The 19,851-nt window shown below is 37.6% G+C and overlaps 1 protein-coding gene and 1 long non-coding RNA gene across 4 annotated transcripts in view; one reads left to right on the forward strand and one right to left on the reverse strand.

Annotated features, from left to right (window-relative positions):
* Positions 1-19,730, forward strand: part of LOC129047431 (uncharacterized) — a 50,659-nt gene extending 30,929 nt beyond the window's left edge. The window contains exon 3 of the long non-coding RNA XR_010138608.1: positions 11,669-19,730. This is a non-coding gene — a long non-coding RNA (uncharacterized LOC129047431). The remainder of the gene's footprint in view (positions 1-11,668) is intronic.
* ZNF829 (zinc finger protein 829) overlaps positions 6,865-19,851 on the reverse strand; it is a 28,630-nt gene continuing 15,643 nt past the window's right edge. For all 3 annotated transcript variants that reach the window (XM_002829123.5, XM_054540273.2, XM_024237503.3), the window contains one exon: positions 6,865-11,320. In XM_002829123.5, the coding sequence (XP_002829169.3) occupies positions 10,341-11,320 (980 nt within the window). In that variant the 3' untranslated portion in view covers positions 6,865-10,340. The remainder of the gene's footprint in view (positions 11,321-19,851) is intronic.

Here is a 19,851-nt window from a genome sequence, read left to right on the forward strand (position 1 = left end):
AGCTCTAAATTCATTCATTTGTTAGAATATTAAAGAAATTGTAAATAAAGAAACCAAGCATATAACCCAAGAAGTTGGAGAAAGAATAACTACAACAAAAACCCTAAGGATAATGGGAGGGAAAAATAATTTTAGAATAAAAAAAGCTAGAACAATCACAACCTGCTGTTTTGAAAACAAAAATAGTAGCAGTTCTCATAAATAAAGGTATATGAACATGAATGCAAAAGCGACATTACTCTAGAGACTTTACAGATTACAGGTTGAGCGTCCTTAATTTGAAAATTCAAAATCTGAAATGATCCAAATTCCAAAACTTTTTGAGCTCAACATTATGCTCAAAGATAATTTCAGACTTTTGGATTAAGTATGCTCACCTGGTAAGTATAATGCAAATATTCCAAAAATCCAAAACACTTCTGGTCCCAAGCATTTTGAGGGATACTCAGCTTATGTTTATTACGATTACATGTAACCTTTTAATAATTATTTTGAAAATTAAAATGAACATTTTAGTAAAAGGATTTTAATCACCAGAACTGACTCAAAGTGGCATAGAAATGGGTATTATATAAAGGATATACAGCAAAAACTATATCTAGGAAGGCTGGGGAAAAAAACCCTGTGGCCAAAGTCTCTTTTATACCCCCCAGTCAGGTCCCCTGAGTGAATATTCTGGCATTCAATCACATTTTGCATTTGAAAGAACAAAAGATGAAAATACATCAGCATTAGTATATTTTATATCTTTTTAATTTGAGATAATTAGATTTTTTAATTTTTAAAAAGATATGGAATAGGAATTATTAAAAACAGACTAAAGTAACTTATGAAATCTTAAGATGCCACATATAAGATGCATCACTTTAAATATAAAACTAATTTTTAAAGTCCTGCAGATAAATCTGTTGGAGATATATATTGAAACCCACTTTCAGAGACATTAAAATGCGGGGTAAAAAGTGCATTTTAGAACTGATAAACTACTTCATCAATGATTTTAATGGTTCCTTTTCTTTAGATTTTCAAATTTGTTGATACTGGCAAACAGAATTGGCTTTCAGTTTTCAGTCTCTGTATATATATTTGTATTTCTACTCATAGTTTTATTTTTAAACCACTTTATTCCTCTAAATTGATTTGAAAGAGTCCCATTCATTTAACTTGTTTTTTTTAAAAAAAACTTATCTGGGTTTTCTTCATGCTTTTGACTATTTTTGTTTGCTTTTTCTATTTCAAATATATATTTCACTATTTTCTTTTTATTTGTGTGTATTTCTGTTGAGTACATGTGCTTAGTTAATATATTTTCAGTCCCTTTTAAATTGGAAGCATTTAAGGCTACAAGATTTCCTTTGAATATTGCTATATCTGGGGCCCATAGTTTTTTTTTCTTCTTTTTTTGAGATGGAGTCTTGCTCTGTCACCAGGCTGGAGTGCAGTGGCGTGATCTCGGCTCACTGCAACCTCCGCCTTCCAGGTTCAAGTGATTCTCCTGCCTCAGCCTCCTGAGTAGCTGGGACTACAGGCATGCACCACCATGCCTGGCTAATTTTTGCATTTTTTAGTAGAGATGGGGTTTCACCATGTTGGCCAGGATGGTCTCGATCTCTTGACCTCGTGATCCGCCTGCCTCGGCCTCCCAAAGTGCTGGGATTACAGGCATGAGCCACCATGCCTGGCCCCATAGTTTTTTAAAAATTAACTTCTAGATAATTATTATTTTAATCTTGATTTCTTTTTGATTCACTAGTTACCTAGGTGTCTGTATGTTTGTGTGTGTTTCTAAATTTTCAAAAACTTGTGAAAAAGATTTAGCATATGAAATTATAATGTGTGTGATCCGTGAAACTTCATTAAAAAGTTAAAACATTAATTTATTATTTGTGGCCAAATATATGTTAGGTTTTGTGAAATAGTATGATGTGAAATAATATATATTCTCTATAAAACACAAAGTTTAATTATATTAAGCTTGGTGATTACATTATTTATATATCCTCTGATTATTTTAATTCTGAAAAGTGGGCACAAAATGCCCAGCTATATTATTTCAAGGTCTTCTGTAAATATAAGGGTTTTACTTTTTATGTTTGGTTGCTGTATTTTTCACTATGATGTTGAATTCCAATTTCTCTAATATTGAAAATTCTGCTTTGGCCAGTAGAGCTGCACTAGGTCTGTTGTGTGTCAGCTTGTTCTAGGTATGTGTCCTTATAAACACCATATAGTTAGTGTTTTATTTTTAACCCAATTTGTTTTTGTGTTTTAATTGGAGCACATCATATATCTATAGGCAGGCTTACTCACTTTCTATGAAATCACCTTTTAAAATATCTTTTTCTATTAAAGAGCAGAAAAGTAACTAAAATTCTCAAACTCTGTTGCTCTTTCCTATGTAGCTACTCGTCATGGTCAATTAATGCAACGTTTCTCTTCATTTCTCTGTTCCCTAAAGATTGAAGTTTTCTAAGACTTAGCCTTTGACACATTTACTAATTATACTTACTTATTCCTTGGTGATTTCACCCCCGTGGGTTTGTTTCCCTTGAACTCCACACTCACTACATTCAGTAGCCTTCTCTACACTTCTACTTGAATTCATTTTTATTCAGGTATATAAAATACTGGTGGCAATAGCATAAATCCTAAGTGTTAAACTTGATGAAGTAATATTGTACACCTATGTAAGCACTGCCCAGACTGATACACATTTACAGCCTAAGGAGGCTTCTTTGTGCTGCTTTGCTGTTAATACTTCACTGCCCAGAAATAGCCCCTCTTCTAATTTCCATAACCAGAGATAAGCTTACGTGTTTTTCCACTTCATGTAAATGGAATCATACGCTGAACCCTTTTTGTGTCTGGTTTCTTTTGCTCAACATTATTTCATGCAACAATAAGGATAGCTCTCTCAGACATAATATTCATTTTTATTTATGTAGTGTTTTATGGGAATTGCACTGAGTTAGGGAAACTGAAGTCTGAAGGAATAGTTTCTACAAGACTGCCCTCATTTCAGACACCAGCCACAAGTTCAGAGGTTCCAAGGGCTACCCATACTTCAGACCAGCTGACTACAAATTTGGGACTTGTCATGACTACCCTTGATAATTCAGTATAATAATTCACAGAACTCAAGAGAATACTATGCTTATGATTACAACTTATTTGTTTATTTTTATTTTTTTAATTTTTTTTTTTTGAGACAGAGTCTTGCTCCTGTTGCCCCTGCTGGAGTGCAGTGGCACAATCTTGGCTCACTGCAACCTCCGCCTCCTGGGTTCAAGCGATTGTCCTGCCTCAGCCTCGTGAGTAGCTGGGATTACAGGCACCTGCCATCACGCCCAGCTAATTTTTGTACTTTTAGTAGAGACAAGGTTTCACCATGTTGGCCAGGCTGGTCTCGAACTCCGGACCTCAAGTGATCTGCCCACCTCAGCCTCTCAAAGTGCTGGGATTACAGGTGTGAGCCACCGCACCTGGCCTATGATTACAAGTTTATTATACTGAAAGGATACAAATTACAACTAGCCAGAGGAAGAGACACATAGAATGAAGTCTGAGAGGGGTCCAAAGATGAGTCTTCTGGTCATCCTATCCGTATGGAGTCCTGGATGGCATTACCTCCTTCCAGCTACAATGTGTACTGATAAAATAGAGTGTTGCAATCCAGGGAAGCTCACCTTAGCCTTTGGTTTCCAGTGTTTTTCTTGGGGTTTGATAACATACTGCCCACATAGCTGACCTTTGTCTTTCTGCCCTTCTTGCTGGTTTGTCTAATACTGTTGGTCTGCCGTTTCTCCAGAAGTCAAAACTGAGATAGCATGTCTCAAAGCACTCATCATAAATCACGTTATACTGTCAGGTGGCCATCCAAAACTCCCAGCCAAACCAAGACACTGTTATTGGGCAGGACATTCCAGAGGCCTAGAGTACCCCCAGTGGGCCTCCCAGTACCCAAGGTAAAGGCAAGACCTCTCTTTGGGTGAAGTTAATTTATCACTATACAGGAATATACTTTCTTTGACTTACTCATTCTTTGGTTGATGGGTATCTGTATTGTTTCTACAGCTCTGGGAACCTTCTTATACATGTCTTTATGTAGACATATTTACTCTTTTCTTTTGGCAGTATACTTCAGAATGGAATTGCTGAGTCAGAGATAGGCCATATTTAGTAAATGTCAGTTTTCCAAAGTGATTGTACAAATTTACATTCCCACAAAGAATCTGTAAGGGTTTCATTTGCTGTATGTCCTCTTCACACTTAGTATTGTATAGTCATTCTAATGGGACTATACTAATGTATTAGTTACTATAGTTATATATAGAAATATCATATAATTATTATATAGTTATATAAGTATGTAGAAAGTTATATTTTCACTTCCTAATGACTAATAATGTTGAATACCTTTTCATATGCTTGCTTACTAGCTTTTTTGATATCTTGTATGCAAGGTTGGTTAGACTGGCCGTTTTAAATGCGTATCGTGTCTTTTCCTTATTGCTTTGTGTGAATTCTTTGTGTATTTTGGATGTGATTTGTTTGCTAGATATGTGTGTTGCAAATGCCTTTTGCTTTGTGGCTTGCATTTCCACTCTTCTAAAGGTATGGGTTGATGGAGTTTTTAATTTTAATTAACTCCTGTTTATCAACCTTTTTCTATATATGGTTAGAACTTTGAGTCTTAAATGTTTGTGTGCGTGTGTGTGTGTGTGTTTCATGCCTACAAACTCATTAAGGTATTCTCTTTCTTCCCCTAGAGGCTTTATTTCACCACTCACATCTTGCCTGGGATTACAGGTGTGAGCCACCGTGCCTGGCCTATGAGTACAACTTTATTATAGTGAAAGGATACATATTTCAACTAGCCACAGGAAGAGACACATAGAATGAAGTCTGAGAGAAGTTTGGTGTACAGTATGAGATTTAGTGGGTCAAGTTTAATTATCAATACTCCTACAGATATCCAAGTTAATCCAGCATTATGTATTGAAAAGTAAATTCTTTCCCCCCGGTTATATTCCAATTCTACCCGCCTCTCATCACCTTTCCTGATACCATCCTGATCCTAACCATGGTTGTGTTACTTAGATGTTTATAATAACCTAATTTGTCTGTTTGTGTAGCTTTCAGGGTGTTCATAACAGCATAGCTACAGTGATTTAGATGATATCACTCCAAGAAAATTTGAGCAACAAATAAAGTGGTATTGGATTATAACCTAAAGTATAAAATAAATATCTATGCATTCATACTGATATGACTATATTATCAGATAAATAACTAAATAAATGGAGAAGAGATAAATCTCCAATACAGAATTCCAAATAATTTATGTAGCTATTCTGCCCTCAGGGAAGTGGAGCATAACCCCGCTCCTTAAGTACGTGCTGTGCATAGTGACTTCCAAAGACGACTGTATGGGAAAGGGAGAAAAGACTAAATTTACACTGGAGAAAGCTGACGAACACTCCCTCACTCAGGTGATCAAGACCGACAAAAAGTCACCATGCTGATAGTATGAATCTTCGAGATCTATGAGGAAAATGGCACTTTACCTCTGTGATCTTCCTCCTGCAAACAACCTCAGTCTAATCACGAGAAAAACATCAGTCAGATCTTAGCGGAGGAACATTCTACGCTATACTGACGTCCTCAAAATAGTTAAGGTCATTTAAAATGAGGAAGAGGGCCGGGCCTGCTGGCTCACACCTATAATCCCAGCACTTTGGGAGGCCGAGGAGGGTGGATCACCTGAGGTCAGGAGTTCGAGACCAGCCTGGCCAACAAGGTGAAACCCCGTCTCTACTAAAAATACAAAAATTAGCTGGGGGAGGGGGGTGGTGGGTGCCTGTAATCCCAGCTACTCGGGAGGCTGAGGCAGGAGATTCGCTTGAACCCGGAGGCAGAGACTGCAGTGAGCTGAGACCGCACCACTGCACTCCAGCCTGAGCAACAAGAGCAAAACTCCATCTCAAAAAACACCACCACCACCACCACCAACAAAAAACAAGGAAGAAACTGTCACAGCCAACAGTAACCTAAGGAGAAATGATGACTAAATGCAATGTGTTTTCCTGCTTAGAATGCTGGAACAGAAAAAGGAAGAAAAGCTTAAAAACCTAAGAACATTTGGAATAAAGTGTAAGCTTTAGCTGATAATAATGTACCAATACTTGTTAATTAATTGTAACAAATGTACCATATAATGTAAGATGTTTTTAGTAGTAGGGGAAACTAGGTGTAGGGTATATGGGAATTCTCTCTATTGCTTTTATAATTATTCTATAAATCTAAAAACTGTTCTAAAATAAATTATATATTTTACAATAGACAGAGAATGAAGCTGAGTATTCAAATTATTTCTAAAGTCATTCCTGTGTATCCACAGAGCCGGATTTATCATGATTTGAGTAATGTTATTACATGGAGTCATTTACATCTATGATATTAGATCCATGTTTTACAAAAGGAACACACGTAGAGCCCAGACCACTGTTTCCTGACATGCTAGGCTAAAAGTCAAGATTTGAGACTCAGAATCATTTTGGTCCTCTTCAACATTTTACTCCATCTAATTGCACACTCTACTTGTTGGGTCTCCTGAACTCTAGAGCCAGTAACAGTGATCCTAAAGTCATTCTCATGATTTTGCCTGAGGTACAATTTAAATTCTTGGATGACTCCAAATCTGCAGAAATATTAATAGAAAGAGAAAAAATAATAAGGTTTTTTGTATAGGAAAAACTGTAAATTTTACTACATGTGAAAAAGATTTCTGATTATTAAAAAAATACCAGAGGCCAAAAGATTAGGAAAAGTTACTGAAACAACAACATATGACAAACACCAACCTTAATATATAAAGAAATATATATATTTCTTAAACATGTAAAGAAATTTGTAATCAGTAAAGATGACCAACAACGTGATGGAGAAACAGAAGAGTTTATAGTAACATGAACATGCCTGTTAAACATTTGAACAAATGATCAGTTTCTCATAACATAGAAATAGAAATGAAATTATAAATTGTTCTCCTGTCTTCTTTGATCAAAAGTTTGATAAAACATTTAATAGTATACATATTCCAGGGAAGATGTTTCCTGTTCTATCTCCCAACACATACAGTGTTATTATCACTATATAGTGTGAAACCGTCAATGCAAAAATCTTTAATCTCCTTGCCCTGATGATATCTGTCTCTACAATATCCAGTACTCCCACATCATTCCTCAACCCAGGGATCTAACTTCAATAAAATTTATACACCCATTTTCTGTTCCCACCTACCACACTAAATTCTTGTGACCTTTCTACTCTGCACTCTGAAATCCATAGCAACTTATTAGCATAATGCCCTCACCTTTTAAAAAAGCATTCTTAATTTGCCTTTTATTGTTTCTTAATTTTTAAAAATTTTTATAGGTTTACGAAGTTACAAGGGCAGTTGTGTTACATACACATATAGTGTAGTGGGGAAAGTGTTGGCTTTTAATGTACTCATTACCTAGATAATGTACCTTGTACTAAATAGGATGTTTTTTTGTTTTGTTTTGTTTTGAGATGGAGTCTGGCTTTGTTGCCCCCCGGCTGGAGTGCCATGGCATAATCTCGGCTCACTGCAACCTCCACCTCCCACGTTCAAGCAATTTGCTCTGTTGCCCAGGCTGGAGTGCAATGGCACTATCTCAGCTCACTGCAACCTCTGCTTCTCAGGTTCAAGTAATTCTCCTGCCTCAGCCTCCCAAGTAGCTGGGACTACAGGTGCCTGCCACCATGCCCAGCCAATTTTTCTATTTTTAGTAGAGACGGGGTTTCGCCATGTCAGCCAGGCTGGTCTCAAACTCCTGACCTCAGATGATCTGCCTGCCTTGGCCTTGTAAAGTGCAGGGATTACAGGTGTGAGTGCCCGGCTTGTTTTTAATTCTGTGTATGTGATGAGTCATGTATTGAGTTGCATATGTTGAGCCATCCTTACACCCCTGGAATAAAATCCACTCGACTGTGCTGTTACTATCTTTTTTATGTACTGTTTGATTTGGTTTGGTAGTATTTTGCTGAAGATTTTTGTGTCTGTGTTCATCAGGGATATTGGCTTGTAGTTTTTTTGTGTGTTTTATCCTTGCCTGGCTTCAGTATCAGGATGATACTGGCTTTGTAGAATGAGTTAGGGAGGATTCCCTCCTATAATTTTTGGAATAGTTTCAATAGTGCTGTTACTAGTTCTTCCCTGCGTGTCTAATAGAATTCAGCTGTGAATCTGTCTGGTCCTGGGCTTTTTGTTGTTGCAAGATTTTTTTCTATTACTGATTCAATTTCAATACTCATTAGTAGTCTGTTGAGGATTCCTATTTCTCCCTGGTTCAATCTTGGAAGGTTATGTGTTTCCAGGAATTTATCCACTTCCTCTAGGTTTTCTAATATGTGCATATGGTTTCTGCTGATTTTTTGTACGTCTGTGTTATCAGTTATAAAATCACCTTATCATTTCTGATTGTATTTATTTGAATCTTCTTTTTTCTTGGTTAATCTAGCTAGTGGTCTGTCAGTTTTATCTTTGCAAAGAACCAACTTTTTCTTTTATTGATCTTTTGCATTCTTTTGTTCTCAGTCTCATTTTCGCCTGCTCTGATATTTGTTATTGCTTTTCTTCTGCCAGCTTTGGGTTGAGTTTGTTTTGTTTTTTTCTAGTTCCTTGAGATGTGACGTTAGGCTATTCATTTGAGATTTTTCTGTCTTTTTGGTGTAGGCATTTAATGCTATAAAATCCTCTCTTAGCACTGCTTTTGCTATATCTCAGATGTTTTCATGTGTTGTGTCTCTATTTTCATTTATTTCAAAAAATTTTAAATTTCCACCTTAGTTTCATCATTGACCCAACAATCATTCAGGAGCAAGCTGTTTAAATTCCATGTATCTGTTTTGAGAGTTCCTCTTGGTATTGATATCTAGTTTTATTCCACTGTGGTCAGAGAAGATATTAGATATGATTTTGTTTAAAACTTATTGATACTTGCTTTGCGGTCCAGCATATGACCTATTTTTGAGAATGTTCCATGCACAGAAGAGAAGAGTATATATTCTGTGGTTGTTGGGTAGAATGTTCTTCAGATGTCTGTTGGGTCCATTTGGTGTAGAGTCCAATTTAAGTCCAGAGTTTCTTTGTTGATTTCTGTCCCAGTGATCTGTCTAGTGCTGTCAATGGAGTGGTGAAGTCCCCTGCTATTGTTGTATTGCTGTCTATCTCTTTTCTTAGGTCTAGTAGTATCTGTGTTATGGATCTGGCTGTTGCAGTGTTGGGTGCATACATATTTAGGATTGTTTTATCTTGTTGTTGAATTTATCCTTTATCATTATAAATGACCTTCTTTGTCCTTTTTAATTTTTGTTGGTATAAAGTCTGTTTTGGCCATCATGGTGGCTCACGTCTGTAATCCCAGCACTTTGGGAGGCCGAGGTGGGCGGATCACTTGAAGCCAGGAGTTCAAGACCAGCCTGGCCAACATGGTGAAACCCCGTCTCTACTAAAAATACAAAAAAAAAAAAATTAGCCGGGCATAGTGGCGCATGCCTGTAATCCTAGCTACTTGGGAGGCTGAGGCACAAGAATCGCTTGAACTCAGGAGCTGGAGGTTGCAGTGAGCTGAGATCACACCACTGCACTCCAGCCTGGGCAACAGAGCGAGACTCTGTCTCAAAATAAAATAAAATAAAATATATTTGACTAACAACTTATATATAAAAGGAAATTACAAATCCATTAGACAAAATCATTCTAACAGGGAATTATGGGTTGAACTGTGTCCCCTAAAAAGATATGTTGAAGTCCTAACCCCTGGTACCACTAAATGTGACCTTACTTGGAAATAGGGTCTTGGCAGATATAATCAAGTTAAGATGAGGTCATCAGGTAACCCCAATCTAACCTGACTGGTGTCCAAATAAAAGAAAAGACATACACAGAGATACACAGAGAGAATGCAATGTGAAGATGGAGGCAGAGATTGGAATGGTGTATGTAAAAGCCATGGAACTGCCAGCTGTTAACAGAGGTTAGGAAAAAGGCATAGGACAGATCCTCAGAGTCCTCAGAAGGAACCAAAACTGTCAGCACCCTTGAGTTTAGATTTCCAGGCTCTAAACTGTAAGAGAATAAATTTCTCTTGTTTTAAGCCACCAAGGTTTTGGTACTTGGTACTTTGTTATCGTATCGTTTAAAAACGAATACACAGGAGAACCTTTGATAATGTGTATCCTAATTTGTTCTCATTACCTGTTTTTAAAAAATTATTATAAAGGTTAACAAAATGGTCTTACTTTACTGTCATTCAACCAGTATGAATTCCCCCATGGCGAATGAGGTCAGAGCGACTACCAAAAGCCTTTCCACATTCCTTACAGTCATAGGGTTTTTCACCAGTGTGAATTCTCTGATGTCGAGTAAGGTTTGAGCCTTTATTAAAGGCCTTCCCACATTCATTACATTCATATGGTTTTTCATCTGTATGGATTCTCTGATGTTGAATAAGTTCTGAGCTCTGAATAAAGGCCTTTCTACATTCTTCACATTCATAGAGCTTCTCACCAGCATGAATTCTGCGATGGTTAGTAAGTGTTGAGGCACTATTAAAGGCCTTCCCACACTGCTTACATTCATAAGGTTTCTCACCAGTATGCATTCTTTGATGCTGAATAAGCCTTGAGTGTTGAGTAAAGGCTTTCCCACATTCTTTACATTCATAAGGTTTCTCACCAGTATGAATTCTCAGATGTAGAAAAAGTTGTGAACTTTTAGTAAAGGCTTTTCCACATACTTTACATTCATAGGGTTTCTCACCAGTGTGAATTCTCTGATGATCATTAAGGTTTGAGCAATACTTAAAGGCTTTTCCACATTCCTTACATTCATAGGGTTTCTCACCAGTGTGAATCCTCTGATGTTGAGAAAAATATGAACTACAACTAAAAGCCTTGCCACATTCCTTACATTCATAGGGTTTTTTACCAGTGAGAATCCTCTGATGTCGAGTAACGAGTGAGCCACGACTAAAGGACTTCCCATACTCCTTAGATTCATAGTGTTTTTCACCAAAATGAATTCTCTGATGTTGGATAAATTGTGAGTTCTGATTAAAGGTCTTTCCACATATCTTACATTCCCATGGTTTCTCTTCACTCGTAGTTTTTTGAGGTGGAATAAGAAATGTGGGCTGAATAAAAGTAGACATGTCTTCATGGCTAAGTATTACTTGACTGAAATGTCTCTTCTTTAGAGATAATATTTTGGTCTCACACATTGATTCCAGCTCTGAAAGAAATACAAAGGCAAATAAATTTTCCTATTCTGGGAAAGTTAAAACTTCTAAAAAAGAAATGGGAGCATTAAACTGAAAAGAATATCTGAGAAATTACACACTTAGTTTTCAAAGGTGGAGAGGCAATCTGTAAAATTGACAAGAAAAGCACAGACATTAGGAGAGGTAATAAAAGAAGCTGAGGATATGGATCCAGAAAGTAGATGACCTCTATGATCTTCAAATTTTGGTCTGAACCAGAGTCACCTTAAGCCTTGGTGAATAGACAGTGTTCAGCACCATCCTCCATATTACAGAGAGATTCTAATTTTTTAAAAAATTTTTCTTTGCCCCCACCCCAGATCCCCACAGGCGCTGCCTGAGACCCAGCTCTGTGTCTCCTCGTCGTACAGCTTGCGGAGCTCCAACTGCAAGGCCATCAGCATGCCCAGGCAGGGGTTAAGCTGGAGGGCCATGGAGGAGGACAGGCCGGCAGGATGCCGCCTCTGCTCCAGGGCATGCACCATGTGTGAGAGATTCTAATTATATACACGTTCATAAACATATACTCACATGCACAGAGTATGATACTGTATGTTTTGCAATTTGTAGACAATTGTCAGACCTACATGAAAGGACTATTAAGAATAATAAATGTGTTGAAAGGTTTAAATGGCGGGGGTGGGTGGAGTTCAGTGACTGTGCAATGGTATACTGGCAAATCACCAGCCTCCAACAAATCTAATATGCTGAACACAACTGGTGGGAAGAGTAGACAGGTACATCTCTTCTGTACATACAGCATGATATGGGTTAGGGACTCACTGAAAATAATTTGCTCTGGAATTCTGTGATGTTGACCTTGGGAGAAAGAAATGAATAATTCAAGTCAGCAGTGACTGAGAAGGAAGGCGGCTCAAGTTTGAGACACAAGAGAGTTAAGATAGGATGAAATGTACTCTATGAGAAGAATGGAACTCCATGTCAACATATAGTGAGCCCCAGTTCTATGCTTTAAGGCGACCTCTGAGCCCTCTTTTCCTTATTAAAATGGGACTGACACTTAACTTATGATTGCTAAAAAGATGAGGAATAACGTATATAAATAATCTGATATAAAGTAAGCACTCAGTATTGGTAGCTATTATTATGAAAAAATGTCATAGCAAAAACAGATATTGGGCAAATGAAATGGCTTGAAGACATCAAAATAAAGCCAGCTAGACTATCTTAAGTCTTCCCTCCACACAATCATTGGCCAAACTTAGTCTGGGTGAGTCCCTAAAAATCTCTTAAAGTTGTCCTCATTTAATTATCGAATCCCCTCTTTCCTAGACCACTACAGGAATCTCCTAATGGTCTCCCCAATATGTTTCAGCACCCTCTAATCCATTCAGCACCTGGTGTGGTATTTGGTCTCACTTTGCCCTCCTGAAAATCTAAACTCCTTGGTAATTACCAAGAAGACTCCAATAATGAGGCTCTTGCCTACCTCTCCAACCTTGTGTTATACTCCACTTCCACTTGCTTAAGAAGCCCCAGTCCTTCAAGCACCTCAAGTTCTCCCTGCCCCTCAGGGCCTTCCCACATGGATCTCCCCTTTGCCTGGCATACCCCTCATCCTATCACCATTGTTGGGCCTGCTAACAATGAGAAAAGCCTCATCACAGCTTCCACTAACAACCGAGCTCTAAGCCACTGAGGAACTTGCAGACACTGCTGACACTGATTGCAGCCAGAGAAATCATATGGAGATTATACCACTGCATCCACCTATAACAAAGCCAAAGCGACCTACCCAACCAACACTATCAATACATCTACAGGAAAAAGGTTTTCCTTATGAAAACAAACCCATAAAATTGGAAAAAATGACCATAACAAGAAATACACAGATATCAATGTAAGGATAAAAGGAACATGAAAAAGCATGGAACCATGACATCTCCAAAGTAACACAATAATGCTCCAGCAACAGATTCCAACAAACAAGAAATCTATCAAGTGCCTGAAAAAGAATTCAAAATAATGATATTAAAGAAGCTCAGTGGGAAACAATAGAACACGGATAAAAACCAAAAGAATCAGAAAAAACAATTCATGATCTGAATGAGAAATTCAGCAGATATCATGAAAAAGAACCAAACAGAAGTCCTGAAACTGACAAATTTCAATGAATGAAATAAAAAACACAATTGAGAGCTTCAACAATAGACTAGATCAAGCAGAAGAAAGAATTTCTGAACTTGAAGACAGGGTTTTTTAAAAGAATCCAGGAAGAAAAAGTAAAAAATAATAATCTTTAAAACTGAAGAAAGCTTAGGTGACATATAGGACATCATAAAGCAACCAAATATTCAAATTTTGGGTATTCTAGGAGAAGAGATGGGCAAAGGCATAAAAACCTATTTAACAAAATAATAACTGAAAACTTTCCAAGTCTTATAAGCAATATAGACATCCTGATACAGAAGGCTCAATGATGCCCAAATAGATTCAATCCAAAAAGGTTTTCCAAGGCCCATTACAGTCAAACTGTCAAAAGTCAAAGACAGAGAATTCTAAAAAAAGCAAGAGAAAGGCATCAAGTCACATATAAGGGAACCCTCAGGCATCAAGTCACATACAAGGGAACCCTCATCAGACTAGCAGCAGATACCTTGGCAGAAACCTTCCATGCCAGGAAAGAATGGGATGATATAGTCAAAGTGCTAAAAGAAAAAAACACTGTCAGCCCAGAATACTATTCCTAGCAAAGCCATCCTTCAAAAATGAAGGAGAAAGTTTTTCCCAGAGAAAATGTATCACAACTAGGGTGGCCCTATCAAAAGTGGCAAAGGGTGTCCTACATCTGGAAGTGAAAGACATATCTACCATCATTAAACAAATGAAAATATCTACCATATCTACCATCATTAAACAAATGAAAATAAGAAGCTCACTGGTAGAGCAGATATACAAATGGAAAGAAAAAGGACTCAGATGTAACCATTACATAAAACCACCAAATGATAAGAGAAAAGAAAAAGGATATAAAACAACCATAAAAAATTAACAGATTAGGAATAAATCCTCACCTATTAATAATAACCTTGAATATAAACAGTCAAATTCCCCACTTAAAAGGTACAGTCCGGTTGAATGGATAAAATAAATATGACTCACCTATATACTGGCTGTGAGAAACTCACTTTATATATAAAATCATAGACTGAAAGTGAAGGGATGAAAAAAAAAATACTGCACACAAACAGAAACCAAAAGCAAGTGAGAGTAGCCGTACTTAAATAAAACAGACATTAAATAAAAAACTGCAAAAGAAGCAAAGAAGGTCATTATGTAATGATAAAGGGGTCAATTCAGCCAGAGCATATAAAGTTCTAAATTTATAGGCACCCAACACTGCAGCACCCAGATATATAAGCAAATATTATTAGATCTAAAAAGAGAGATAGGGCTGGGCGTGGTGGCTCATGCCTGTAATCCCAACACTTTGGGAGGCCAAGGCGGGAGGATCACTTGAGGTCAGGAGTTCGAGACCAGCCTTCCCAACATGACGAAACCCTGTCTCTACTAAAAATACAAAAATTAGCTGGGCGTGGCCAGGCGTAGTGGCTCATGCCTGTAATCCCAGCACTTTGAGAGGCCGAGGCAGACAGATCACGAGGTCAGGAGATTGAGACCATCCTGGCTAACATGGTGAAACCTCGTCTCTACTAAAAATACAAAAAATTAGCCAGGCATGGTGGCAGGCACCTATAGTCCCACCTACTCAGGAGGCTCAGGCAGGAGAATGGTGTGAACCTGGGAGGCAGAGCCTGAAGTGAGCTGGGTTCGCACCACTGCACTGCAGCTTGGATGACAGCGCAAGACTGTCAAAAAAAAAAAAAAAAGAAAGAAAAAAAAATTAGCTGGGCGTGGTGGCAGGCACCTGTAATACAAGCTACTCAGGAGGCTGAGGCAGGAGAATTGCTTGAACCTGGGAGGCAGAGGTTGCAGTGAGCCAATATTGTGCCACTGCACTCCAGCCTGGGTGACAGAGCTAGACTCTGTCTCAAAAAAACAACAACAAAAAAAGATAGACTCCCATAAAATAATAGTACAGGACTTCAACATCCCACTCTCAGCATTAGACAGTTCATCTAGATAGAAAATCAACAGCTTTGGATTTAAACTAGACATTAGACCAAATGGACCTACCAGACACTAACTGAACATTTTATCCAACAGCTGCAGAATACACATTGTTCCCATCAGCACATGGAACATCCTCCAGGAAGAGACCATACGTTAGGCCATAAGACAAGTTATAACTAATTTTTAAAAATAGAAATCATATCAAGTATCTTCTCAGACTACACTAGAATAAAACTAGAAATCAATAACAAAAACTTTGTAAACCACACAAATAAATGGAAATTTAAACAATGTGTTTGCTCATGAATGCCCATTGGGTCAATTAAGAAATTAAAGATCATCAAAGACTACTACAAGCAACTATATGCTAACAAATCAGATAACCTAGAGGAAACAGAAAAATTCCTGGATACATGAAAACCTACCAAGACTGAACCAGGAAGAAACAGAGCAGAAGAACCTGAGCAGACCAATAACGAGTAATGAGATTGAAGCAGTAGTAAAATGTCTCCCAACAAAGAAAAGCCCAAGACTAAATGGCTTTACTGCTGAATCCTACCAAAATTACAAATAACTAACCTCAATTTTTCTCAAACTATTCCAAAAAATGGAAGAGAAGTTAATTCTTCCTAATCCATTCTACAAGGCCAGCATTACCCTGATACCAAAACCAGAGAGGGACACAACAACAACAACAAAAAAGAGGTGATATCTCTCATGAACATAGACACAAAACCCCTCAATGAAATACTAGCAAATGAAATCCAATAATACAACAACAAGATAATATACAACGATTAAGTGAGATTTTTCCTGAAAAGTGCAAGGATGGCTCAACATAAGCAAATCAATAAACATGATGTATCAGATCAACAGGATGAGGGACAAAAACCATATGATCAGCTCAATAGATGCAGAGAAAGCATCTGATAAAGTTCAACATCTCTTCATTATAAAAACCTCTCAACAATTAGGCATTAAAAAAACATACCTTAACATAATAAAGACTATATATGACAAATGTACAGCTAACATCATACTGAATGGGGAAAAGCTGAAAGCCTTTCCTCTAAGAACTGGAACAAGACAAAGAAGCCCACATTCACCACTATTATTCAATATAGTACTGGAAGTCCTATCCAGAGCAATCAGGCAAGAGAAAGAAATAAAAGGCATCCAGATTGGATAATAGAAAGTCACATTGTCCCTTTACAGATGACATGATCTTACATATATTTAAAAACCTAAAGATGCCACCAGAAATTCTTGGAACTGATCAATGAAATCAGTAAAGTTGCAAGATACAAAATCAATATACAAAAACAAGTAGTACGCTGGGCACGGTGGCTCACGCCTATAATCCCAGCACTTTGGAAGGCCGAGGTGGGTGGATTACTTGAGGTCACGAGTTTGAGACCAGCCTGGCCAACATGGTGAAACCTTGTCTTGACTAAAAATACAAAAATTGGCCAGGTGTGGTGGCAGGCACCTGTGGTCCCACCTACGCGGGAGGCTGAGGCAGAACTGCTTGAACCCAGGAGGTGGAGGCTGTAGAGAGCTGAGATCATGCCATTGCACTCCAGCCTGGGAGACAGAGTGAAACTCTGTCTCAAAAAGAAAAAAAAAAAAGGATTTCTGTACATCCACAATAATGAATTAGCTGAAAAAGAAATCAAGAAAACAATCCCATTTATTAATATAACAGCTACAAAAAACAACCTAGACATAAATTTAACCATGAAGTGAAAGACCTCTACAAGGAAAACTACAAAACACCGACAAAAGAAACTGAAGACAACACAAACAAATAAAAAGAGATTTGCATGCTTATGCACTGGAAGAACTATTGTTAAAATGAACATACTTCCCAAAGCAATCTACAGATTCAATGCAATCTACAGATTCAGTGCAATCCCTACTGAAATACCAGTCAGTTTTTACATGAACAGGAAAAAAATCCTAAAATTTGTAGGAAACCATAAAAGATGCCAAATAGCCAATGCAATCTGTAGCAAAAGAACACAAGTGGAAGAATCAAACTTCAAAATATACTACAAAGCTGTCGTAACCAAAACAGCATGGTACTGCCATAAAAATAGACCCAAGGACCAATGGAACAGAAGAGAGAACCCACAAATAAATCCATGTATTTATAGTCAACTGATGGTTGACAAAAGTGCCAAGAACAGACATTGGGAAAAGGACATGCTGTTCAATAAATGGTGCTGGGAAAACTGGTTATCCATATAGTGAAGAATGAAACTAGACTGTATCTCTCACCATATACAAAAATAAACTCAAAATGAATTAAATACTTAACTATAAGACCCCAAATTATAAAACTACTAGAGGAAAACATAGGGGAAACACTTCAGAAGAATAGGCAAATATATTTTAGATAAGACCTCAAAGATATTTTCAATAAGGGGCAACAACAAAAAAATAGACAAATTGGACTATATTGAACTAAAATCCTTCTGCACAGCAAAGGAAACAATCAACAGAGTGAAGAGACCTGTAGAATGGGAGAAAATATTTGCAAACTCTTCACCTGAGAAGGGACTAATATCCAGAATTAACAAGGAAGCAAAAAAACTTAATAGCAGTGCCATAGCGGCTCATAACTGTAATCCCAGCACATTGGGAGGCCGAGTCAGGAGGATCACTTGAGGCCAGGAGTTCAAGACCAACCTGGGGCACATAGGGAGACCCCCCCATCTCTATAAACAGTTTTAAAATTAGCTAGGTATAGTGGCATGCACCTGCAATCTTAGCTACTTAGGAGGCTGAGGTGGTAGAATCACTTGAGCCTGGGAATTCAAGGATGCGGTGAGCTGTGATCATGCCACTGCACTCCAGTCTGGCTGACAGTGAAACTCTCTCACATACACAAAAAATGACACTGGGCACATTCTATTAGTAAAAGAAAAAAATACATACATATATATATATATATATATATGTATAAAACAATTGATAAATATTCAAAGTGATGGGTATCTAAATACCTTGATTTGATCCTTATACATTGTATGAATATATCAATATATTGCTTGTACTCTATAAATATGTATAATTTGTATCGATAAAAACTAAAAAAAAAGCTCATGAGAAATCTAATGGCAGGAGGACTATAGTTAGTAATACTCTATTGTATACTAGAAATTTGTCAGGAAAGTAGGTTTTAAGTACTCTTACCCTAAACAAAAGAAAGAAGAAAAGATTACAGTTATTTGATACGATCTGCTTAACTATAGTAATTATTTCAATATGCATGTGTATCAAAACATGTTGTACACCTAGAATTTATACAATAATTTTTAAAAAAAGGTTCATATAAAAAAATTTTTTTAAACACATATAAAAATAGAAAGAATGAGTAACACTTAGTATTTGCTAGCAAAACAGGGTGACTGTAGTCAAAAATAATTTAATTGAACATTTAAAAATAACTAAAAGAGGCCGGGCGTGGTGGCTCATGTCTGTAATCCCAGCACTTTGGGAGGCCAAGGTGGGTGGATCACTTGAGGTCCGGAGTTTGAGACCAGCCTGGCCAACATGGTAAAACTCTGTCTCTACTAAAAACACACACACACACACACACACAAATTAGCTGGGCATGGTGGTACGTGCCTGTAGTCCCAACTACTTGGGAGGCTGAGGCACGAGAATCACTTGAACCTGGGAGGCAGAAGTTGCAGTGAGCAGAGATCACAGCACTGCAGCACTGCCCTTCAGCCTGGGTGACAGAGTGAGACTCTGTCTAAAAAAAAAAAACAAAACAAAAAAAAATCCCCTAAAAACTAAAAGAGTACAATAAGATTGTAACACAAAGGATAAATGCTTCAGGTGATAGATATCCCATTTCTCCTGATATAAGCATTGCATGCCTGTATCAAAATATCTCATGTAACCCATAAATATACATACCTGCTGTGTACCCAAAAAATTAAAAATAAAGATTAATAAATAAATAAAAACAACCAGGCCAAGTGTGGTGACTCACTCCTGTAATCCCAGCACTTTGGAGGGCTGAGGCAGGTGGATCACTTGAAATCAGTTCAAGACCAGCCTGGCCAACATGTTGAAACCTCGTCTCTACTAAAAATACAAAAATTAGCTGGGTGTGGTGGCATGAGCCTGTAATCCCAGCTACACAGGAGGCTGAGGCAAGGGAATTGCTTGAACCCAGGAGGCGGAGGTTGCAGTAAGCCAAGATTGTGCCATTGTACTCCAGCCTGGGCAACAGAGCGAGACTGTCTCAAAAAAAAAAAAAAAAAAAGATAACAAGTGTTAGCAAATGATGTGGAGAAACTGGAACCATCATACACTGCTGGTGGGCATGTAAAATGGTGTAGCCATTTTGGAAAAGAGTCTAGCAGTTCCTCAACTGGCTAAACACAGAGTT

This window comes from Pongo abelii, chromosome 20 (assembly GCF_028885655.2).
Source record: "Pongo abelii isolate AG06213 chromosome 20, NHGRI_mPonAbe1-v2.0_pri, whole genome shotgun sequence".
Classification (NCBI taxonomy): domain Eukaryota; kingdom Metazoa; phylum Chordata; class Mammalia; order Primates; family Hominidae; genus Pongo; species Pongo abelii.